This window comes from Rhinoraja longicauda, chromosome 1 (genome assembly GCF_053455715.1).
Source record: "Rhinoraja longicauda isolate Sanriku21f chromosome 1, sRhiLon1.1, whole genome shotgun sequence".
Taxonomy (NCBI): domain Eukaryota; kingdom Metazoa; phylum Chordata; class Chondrichthyes; order Rajiformes; family Arhynchobatidae; genus Rhinoraja; species Rhinoraja longicauda.
The window spans coordinates 69941771-69951966 of record NC_135953.1 but is presented as its reverse complement, the minus strand read 5'-3'; the positions used below and the strand labels follow the sequence as shown (position 1 = coordinate 69951966).

The 10196-nt window shown below is 41.9% G+C and overlaps 1 protein-coding gene across 4 annotated transcripts in view; it reads left to right on the top strand.

Annotated features, from left to right (window-relative positions):
- The first annotated feature begins 29 nt into the window (after positions 1-29).
- Positions 30-10196, top strand: part of nwd2 (NACHT and WD repeat domain containing 2) — a 115457-nt gene continuing 105290 nt past the window's right edge. For all 4 annotated transcript variants that reach the window (XR_013547306.1, XR_013547307.1, XR_013547303.1 and 1 more), the window contains exon 1: positions 30-565. Coding sequence is in view for 1 of the 4 variants with exons in the window: in XM_078400095.1 (XP_078256221.1) it covers positions 415-565 (151 nt within the window). In the remaining 3 variants the exon portion in view is untranslated. The remainder of the gene's footprint in view (positions 566-10196) is intronic.

The window sequence follows — 10196 nt, the reverse complement described above, 5'->3', positions numbered from 1 at the left end:
GAGGTGACCCCACCCCAGCCCAGCCAGGCCACCCCTATCGCCTTCCACTTACATTCTTCACTTCCCCCCCAAAAAAGTACTTTTAAAACCTGAACGAAGTTATCTCTAAAGGGAAACAGATTTATTTACGCGGTGGGTTTGCGCCCTCGTGTTTTGAACCCGAGACTTTGCCCTGAATCGCCCGGCCGCCCGCCGATGATAATTGTGAATTTGTTTGTGTTGCTGCAGCCGCAGTGATGTGATGTGATGTGAGGCTCAGAGCCCCAGACCTGTTGTGTCTCTGGCTGGCGGCTGGTGGCTGGCGGCTGGCAGACGCTCCCAGTCCCAGCTACTGCCAGCGCTCTCGCTGAGCCCTGTAGCTCCCTTTACTACATCTCTCATACATCCCCCCCCCATCTCTCTATTGCGGCCAACATGTTGATGTGGTCGGTGCCAGGCTCCCGGCTCCCCTCTCCCCGGGACTCGGCGCTCCGCAGGGCGGCTCTGGCTGGAGCTGTGGCCGCTCTCCCTCAGTATCTCCCGGGCAGCAGGAGCATCAAGGTCTTCGTCAGCTCCAATCCCGAAGGTAAGACCATGCAGCATCAACTAGCTTCACTTTCACAAGTTTTCATCGTATTCAGTCTTTTAAGTTTCTTTTAAAGGGAAAAAAACAACTGCCTTGTCAATAGTTTTAATAACGGTGTGTGATTACTTCGAGTAGCGAGGCTTGGGTGAGGGTTAATGGCAATATTTCACATTGTGGTTAAAAAGAAGCACCTTATGAACCGATAACCTTTAGGGAACGAAATATGTGTGTCGTCTCTACCCAGTATGAGATCCCAGACACGATGTGCTTTACCCTTACCTACCTTCAAATGACCATTTAATTTTGTTAAAACTGCTCTGAAAATCTATCTGGTATAGAACCAACAAGCCAACTCGTGTTTTCAGATATTACAAGGGCAAACCCAGCTATCCAAGCTCTGCAAATTCCCTTCACCAATCTCGGGTTACAGAGACGTTCCATAGACTCATGAAGCAATAGGATGAAATAGCCAATGTCTTGCGGGCTTGGGTTTGTGGCATGTAATGAGAACAAACCTGAAGATACAACATACTTGACCTCATCCTAATAAATCTGTTCGTTGCAGATGTACAAAGGTATTGGATTAATTAAGCAATGGAATGATCACTGCACTGCTCGAGTGGAGTGCTTGGAGTCATGCAGTGACCATACTGCCCATTGTGTGGTGTGGCACCATGATGGTGCTGAAATGGGATAGATTCAGAACAGATCTAACACCTCAAACCTGGGCGTCTAATGCTCCAGCTGCTAAACCATTACCATCAAGTCAAATGAGAAACCTTCGTTAAATGTCAAACTAACTAAACCATAGTTTGTGTAAGGTTGTGTAGAAAGATTTTAAAAGATTTAATAGGAACCTGAGGAGTAACTTTATCACACAAAGAGGGGTGGGTGCATGGAACGAGTTGCTGGTGGAGATAGTTGAGGGAAGTACTATTGCAATGTTTAAGAAATATTTAGACAGGTACATGGATAGGACAGGTTTAGAGGGATATGGACCAAATACAGGCAGCTGAGACTAGCTGTGGAAGGTGTGGCAATTAAACAACGAGAGGAACATGTTTCTTGAATACTGGTCCTCTGTGATAATGGAGCCAGAATATTGTCACAAAAGACAAGGCAGATGTGCTTGCAACTCTCTTTAACTACATGTGCCATGTGAAAGATGCATTCAATCTCTCCCTGAAAAGACCTAATCAGTGCAGAAACCAATTTTCAGCTCCTTTTGATTTTCTTCAAAAAACAGCTGAGTACATTGCATGAAAGAAAGCAATGACATTCTGGCTGTTGTACTTACGTATTTTGCCTCAGAACTAGCCAAGACTCCAACCAAGCTCTTCTGGTATAGCTGCAAACCAGTGTTCGACCTAGCAAAGTGAACAGTTTCCTACGCATAACGAGCAGAATATGGTCAATTCGGCCAGTTACCACACTACGAGCAACCCAATGATGTGGAAATTGAAGATGTTTTCAAAGGTACCACCAAGGAACATTCACCCATAAATAACTTACTAATTGCTGCTTAGTTTTCTATAGAAACTCATTGCACCCTTGGTCCAAACAAAGACAAGTAAAATAGACAAGGGAGGGCCAGTGGATGTAGTGTACCTGGACTTGAAGAGGTTGAGTGAGTGGGCAGATGCATGGCAGATGCAGTATAATGTAGATAAATGTGAGGTTATCCACTTTGGTGGCAAGAACGGGAAGGCAGATTATTATCTGAACGGTGTCAGGTTAAGAAAAGGGGAAGTACGAGACCTGGGTGTCCTTGTACATCAGTCACTGAAAGTGAGCATGCAGATATAACAGGCAGTGAAGAAAGCTAATGGCATGTTGTCCTTTATAACGAGAGGAGTTGAGTATAGGAGAAAATAGGTCCTTCTGCAGTTGTACAGGGCCCTGGTGAGACCACACCTGGAGTATTGTGTGCAGGTTTGGTCTCCTAATTTGAGGAAGGATATTCTTGCTATTGAGGGAGTGCAGCATAGGCTCACGAGGTTAATTCCCGGGATGAAGGGACTGTCTTATGATGAAAGAATGGGTCAACTGGGCTTGTATTCACTGGAATTTAGAAGGATGAGAGTGGATGCAGGGTGATTTGAAAGGGAGTTTGTGGAGTGCCTCCGAGATGGATTCTTAGAGCAGTTTGTACTGGAGCCTACCATTGAGAAGGCAATTCTGGATTTAGTGTCGTGTAATCAACTGGATTTCATAAGGGAACTCAAGGTAAAGGAGCCATTTGGAGGTAGTGATCATAATATGATGTTTTAATCTACAATTTGAGAGGAAGAAGGGAAAATCGGAAGTGTCAGTATTACAGTTGAGCAAAGGGTACTATGGAGGTATGAGGGAGAAGCTGTCCAAGTTGACTGGAAAGAGACCCTAGCAGGGATGACAGTGGAACAACAATGGCAGGTATTTCTGGGAATAATATAGAGGGTGCAGGATCAGTTCATTCCAAAGAGGAAGAAAGATTCTAAGGGGAGTAAGAGGCGACCGTGGCGGACAAGGGAAGTCAAGGACAGTACAAAGATAAAAGAGAAGTATAACATATCAAAGATGAGCCGGAAGCCAGAGGATTGGGAAACTTTTAAAGAGCAATAGAAGATAACTAAAAAGGCAATATGGAGAGTAAAGATGAGGTATGAGGGGAAGCTAGCCAAGAATATAAAGGAGAATAGTAAAAGCTTCTTTAGCTATGTGAAGAGGAAAAAAATAGTTAAGACAAATGTGGGTTCCTTGAAGACAGAAACAGGTGAATTTTTTATGGGGAACAAGGAAATGGCAGACGAGTTGAACCGGTACTTTGCATCTGTCTTCACTAAGGAAGATACAAACAATCTCCCAGATGTACTAGTGGCCAGAGTACCTACGGTGACGGAAGAACTGAAGGAAATTCACATTAGGCAGGAAATGGTGTTGTGTAGACTGATGGGACTGAAGGATGATTAATCCCCAGGGCCCAATGGTCTGCATCCCAGGGTACTTAAGGAAGTGGCTCTAGAAATCGTGGACACATTGGTGATCATTTTCCAATGTTCTATAGATTCAGGATTAGTTCCTGTGGATTGGAGGGTTGCTAATGTTATCCCATTTTTTAAGAAAGGAGGGAGAGAGTAAACAGGGAATTATAGACCAGTTAGACTGACATCGGTGGTTGGGAAGATGCTGGAGTCAATTATAAAAGATGAAATAGCGGCACATTTGGATAGCAGTAACCGGATCGGTCCGAGTCAGCATGGATTTACGAAGGGGAAATTAGTCATTCTTGACTAATCTTCTGGAATTTTTTGAGGATGTAACTAGGAAAATGGAGAAGGGGAGCCAGAGGATGTAGTTGGAATTTAGAAGATTGAGGGGGGATCTTATAGAAACTTACAAAATTCTTAAGGGGTTGGACAGGCTAGATGCAGGAAGGTTGTTTCCGATGTTGGGGAAGTCCAGAACAAGGGGTCACAGTTTAAGGATAAGGGGGAAGTCTTTTAGGACCGAGATGAGAACGTTTTTTTTTTACATAGAGAGTGGTGAATCCGTGGAATTCTCTGCCACAGAAGGTAGTTGAGGCCAGTGCATTGGCTATATTTAAGAGGGAGTTAGATGTGGCCCTTGTGGCTAAAGGGATCAGGGGGTATGGAGAGAAGGCAGGTACGGGATACTGAGTTGGATGATCAGCCATGATCATATTGAATGGCGGTGCAGGCTCGAAGGGCCGAATGGCCTACTCCTGCAACTATTTTCTATGTTTCTATGTTTCTATGTTTCAATGTTACCTAGACTTTCAGAAAGCCTTTGATAAGGTCCCACATAGGAGATTAGTGGGCAAAATTAGAGCACATGGTATTGGGGGTAGGGTACTGACATGGATAGAAAATTGGTTGGCAGACAGGAAACAAAGAGTAGGGATTAACTCTACTCTTAATAGTAGTTAATGTGGATATTCCTCACTTTGGTGGCAAGAACAGGAAGGCAGATTATTATCTGAATGGTGTCAGGTTTGGAAAAGGGGAAGTACAACGAGATCTGGGTGTGCTTGTTCATCAGTCACTGAAAGCAAGCATGCAGGTACAGCAGGCAGTGAAGAAAACTAATGGCATGTTGACCTTCATAACAAGAGGAGTTGAGTATCGGAGCAAAGAGGCCCTTCTGCAGTTGTACAGGGCCCAACCACACCTGGAGTATTGTGTGCAGTTTTGGTCTTCAAATTTGAGGAAGGACATTCTTGCTTTTGAGGGAGTGCTGCGTAGGTTTACGAGGTTAATTCCTGGGATACTGGGACTGTCCTATGTTGAAAGACTGGAGCACCTAGGTTTGTATACACTGGAATTTAGGAGGATGAGAGGGGATCTTATTGAAACGTATAAGATTATTTAAGGGATTGGACACACTAGAGGCAGGAAACATATTCCCGGTGTTGGGGGAGTCCAGAACCAGGGGCCATAGTTTAAGAATAAGAGGTAGACCATTTAGAACTGAGATGAGGAAGATCTTTTTCACCAAGAGAGTTGTGAATCTGTGGAATTCTCTGCCTCAGAAGGCAGTGGAGGCCAATTCTCTGGATGCTTTAAAGAGAGAGTTGGATAGAGCTGTTAAAGATAGCAGAGTCAAGGCATATGGGGAGAAGGCAGGGACGGGGTTGTGGATAGTCAGCCATGATCATAGTGAATGGCGGTGCTGGCTCGTAGGGCTGAATGGCCTACTCCTGCACCTATTTGTCTATGTATCTACGTATCTATGTGCCTATGACCTGACATCCGGAGTTGGAGTGAAAAGGATTTGACATCAGCCAAAGCATCAAGAACGCCTAACGAATTGCACTTAGTGGAAATCAAGGGGAACATTTGCACGAGTTCAAAGCGTGTTTATCTTAAAAAAATGGTTGTTTGTTGGTGTATTCCATAATCTCAGGTCATAACAGCAAGAGATCCTCAGATCTGTAATCTTAGGCTAGGTAAATGGAGCCACTTCATCAATGATCTTCCCTCCATTACAATGGAGCATGTAATATGCATGTAATGGTCTATTCCCAATTCTCAGATAATGAAACAGTTCCTCCCTACATACACCAACAACTTCAAGAAAAGGCTGATATGGTTTCCTCTCACATCCCAAAGATGTGCGGATTGCAGAGTTAATTCACTATTGTAAATTGCCTTTAGTGCATAGATGTGTGGTAGAATCTGGGGGAGTACACGAGAATGTGGGGGAAATTGAAAATGGGGTTGTTGAAGAATTAATGTATATGGGTGGTTGATGGTTGACATGTACTTGGTGGGTTGAAGGGCCCGTTACCTTGCTGTGACTCTCCACAACTCTTATCAATACAGTGACGAAAAGAACAAGTCAGTTACTCAGTTCCTGATTCCATAAATGTATCCACTATCTATGGTCAGTATAGAGTGAGGTTGTGCACTCCATTCATCCTTTCATTGTACTTCTGTTACATGTACTGGAGTACATGTCTTTCTCCATTTTGAGTCTTCCTGGGAATTCCTCCGAATCAGTTAAGATGTTTTATTTTTGAAGAGCGCTTTGAAGACATTCATTGATTGTTTCCTCTGTCCACCAAGTAATTTCTTCCTCCTCAGAGCACAGAATAGAGTGCCTGTTTATGGATGGCGATGACAGGCAATCAAATTCCATGACCTGACCCGAGGAGACAAATCTCCTCGGCATGGTGGCGCAGCGGTAGAGTTGCTGCCTTACAGCGAATGCAGCGCCGGAGACTTGGGTTCGATCCTGACTACGGGCGCCATCTGTACGGAGTTTGTACGTTCTCCCCGTGACCTGCGTGGGTTTTCGCCGAGATCTTCGGTTTCCTCCCACACTCCAAAGACGTACAGGTATGTAGGTTAATTGGCTGGGCAAATGTAAAAATTGTCCCTAGTGGGTGTAGGATAGTGTTAGTGTGCAGGTTTCGCTGGGCGGCGCAGACCCGGTGGGCCGAAGGTCCTGTTTCTGCGCTGTATCTCTAAATCTAAAAAAATCAGTGTAAGGAGGCCTCCCTCAAAGCTGGGATGTTAGCCTGGGAGAGGACACTGAAATTTACTTACTATCCTAGAGGTTTTTGTGGAGAGAGTGTCGGTAGGGTCTTTACGTTGCCTTGTGGTGCCGACTGAAAGCATTCTAAGTCTTGAAATCATATTGCCGGGCGGGGATCACTGCTACCAGATACATTAAGCTTGGTAACAGATCTGAGATCTTGGACATCAAACACCCTCTGTCGCCAAAACGCTGTGCAGAAATAAGTGCACAGTTGTTGCATTCGACCCACCTCAGTCAGCCACTATCAACAAAACTGAGTGCAACCTTTTCTATTTATAAATGCAGGAATTGAAATAGCTGAGTGAAAGATTATCCATTTTAGCACCTCATAAGGCAGGAGACCATCCTGACAAATTAAAGACACACTTCCTGGGGAACACTGTCTTTTGCCATGATGTCACATTTATAATTATTTCCCAGGCTCCTATTTGGCCTTAAAATTGAGACAATTTTGACTGAGTTTGAAATTGTTCATGGGTGTTATTGACAACTGATATATTTAACTTGAGGGAAAGTGAGCAGGTAAGTTGGTGCTCGTGAATGTTATGGCTTAATTGGTTATGCAATGACATCTTGTGCCCCTGTCCTTTGGGTCAAACCTCAGGGTGTCTGCAACACCAGCTGTGCTCTCCTGCTGTTGCTCATCAGCACAGTTGTGGCCCTGGCAGGAATGGCTTTTTCCCCGTTATGTGTTATTTATATTTGTGAGATTATTGTATTACTAACACCAACAGAAACAACTTCCACAGTTATTCAGTGAGGGACTTTGAAATTGAATTCAGTGATTAATGTCTATTGGAAAATGAGACAATGTAGTTGTATGCCTTTGGGATTTTAACACATGAAATTCATATCAGGATTGTGTCTCATGATGCCTAACATTGAAGGATAGTTAATGGGAACAGCTTGATGCTTCTTATTAAAAGAAGATGAGAGAAATTGGCCTTCTAATCTGTGAGCAATGAAAGTCATGAGTAAAACATGTCGGTCTGTTTCATAGGTATTATAAATAGTGCTCTATTTCATAATCTGTTTGTACTTTTCTTTTGCTAGGTGTTATATTCATTTCCCCTAAAGTCCAAAGGTTCATTGAGCATCTTGTGCTTGCAAACACATAGTGATCTGCAGGTGATGTGATAATGAAGTAGGTTGTGCAGCATAAATGTTTATGGAACTGTGCTATCTAGCTGATTCCGAGCACAAATGCTGTTACATTTTCTAGACTGAATTTGTGATTATTTTTAGAACATTAATTTCATTGAAGATTTAGTACTGATAAATGATTTTATAATTACTTGGAGCCTTTGAGCATTTGTTATGCTTACAATAGGTTTTTTTTTCACGATGTTTAAGAAAGCTTAAAGATTTATGCTGAAGGAGATAAATGTTAAATGGTGCTTGGTGCTGGTAATATATGAAAAGTTATTTTGTTGGTAAAGAAAAATATCCAGACAGGTGATGAATTTTATGTTGTCTGAGATTTCCAAGAACACATCCCATGTTGTGGATATGAATCCAGTTTCAAGATACTGTATTGCATTATCCAGAAAGGATTTGAAGAGATATTGCTTATAGTCTTCTGAGATGAAGTTGATTCTCTCAAGTTTTAAAAGGTTAATAAAAATCTTGATAGGTGGTTTATTTTTTAAATGGCTAAACAATTCATCAAAAAATCTTACAATTTTGGGTAATTTGGACAATCTAAAAGTGCATAATCAACAGGTATAATTTACCGGGATATATTTATAATGGATTAATAATAGGGTTTTGCAGTCAATCTTATTCTCAACATGTTAGAGATTGTTAGATTACTTAGCAGATGTAGGAGTGATATAAAGTAAATCATCTGAAAACGTATGACTACACAAATAGATTAAAATTTTCTAAAAATATTATCGTTTGTGTTTAATCCTGACTGCCGCTTTTTTCCATCGAAACCTATGAAGTCGGAGCGAAGCCAACATGACATAAGGTTTTCAGTAGATTATCCAACGTAATTTGTTGGGAATTTGTATAATTGGTAACTGCTGGATTCAGTTCTATGAAGATATTGCCAGACACAATGGCCTGAGACATAGGGATATATTGGGCAGGCTAGGACTTTATTCTTTGGAATGCAGGAGGCTGAGGAGAGATCTTGTCTCACTGAGAAATGAGGAGTGTAGAAAATCATGAGGGGAATAAATAGAGTGAATTCGTGGAGTCTTTTTCCCAGGGCAGGGGATTCAATAACTAAAGGCCATAGGTTTAAGGAGATAGACAAAAGATTTAATTATAAAACTGAGAGGCAATTTTTTCACACAGAGAATGGTGGGTAAATGGAACAAACTACCAGAGGATGTAGTTAAGACAACATTTAAAAGACATTTGGCGAGGTACATGGATAGGAAAAATTTAGAGGGATATTGCCAAAGGTGGGTAAATGGGTTTTGCTTCGATGGAGCATCTTACTTTACAAGGGCAAAGTGGGCTGAAGGGCCTGTTTACATGCTGTATGATTCTATGAATCTGGTGTCACAACACAGTCAAGAAATTGTTGCAAACAGCTGCCTTCCATTGCTGTACATAGGCAGGCGTTTGCAGACTTACTGAACTTGCTGGCACATTTGACAGAAAATGCTGGCAGTTCAGCACTTGTATTCTCCGATTCCCAAACCTTCTGTCGATGTAATTTAGTTTCCTTTTTTTTTCTGGATTCCTTATGATCTTGAACCTTTTTATTAAAAACCTTCTCGGCTTGCTCTAGTTTAAAGAGAACGATCCAACCCTTTTCAATTTTACCATTGCAATTAAAGTGACCCGTCTTTATATATGCAGCACGTCCTTTCATTTAGGGTTTTACACTTCACTATCAGAATGGTGATTTTAAAGCAAGTGATTATATTCAATGGTATGCTTGACACAAAGCAATCCATTCTTAATAATGTGTTTCAAACACTTCTCAAGCAGTTAATGAATCACTTAAATATCAAGGGCAGCAGTATAGCCACATTAGTTGAGCGACAAGTTTGAAAAACCCACTTGATCCTTTATAAATATCAGAATTGCAAGAATAATTGTGTCAATATTGCAGTAAAGAATTAATTCTTAAGAGGTTTCAGTCTGTGTAAGTCCCAGGTAAAGCATGGAGCACCATGATACTTACATTGTAATTTGCGTACCTGGGAATTTTAGTTTTTAAAAATCACATATATTGTCTTGTTGGTACGTTGAATAGGCTACTTTATAACTGAGGAAATTAGATAAAGCCCACAAAATTGATGAACCTTTATTGACAAAGTACATTGATATCAAGAACGGTGAGAATATATTTCCAATTCTATACTCGTATGAAGGCCAGAAAAAGGCTTCCAGGACCTCACCCATGCCTTTCAGTGAAACAAATATCTTTGCCAGGTGTCCCACAATTTCTTCCCTAGCCTTCCACAATGTTTTCAGGTCCCAGGGATTTATCTATCGTTAGGCATGTTAAATCTCCAGCACCTCCTCATTTACATTGTGGAATCCCTTTCAAAATGTTACTTATAACTTCCCCGAGTTCCCTTCAAGGGCCATGGAAGGGAACTCAGGGAAGTTCCCTTTAAGGGCC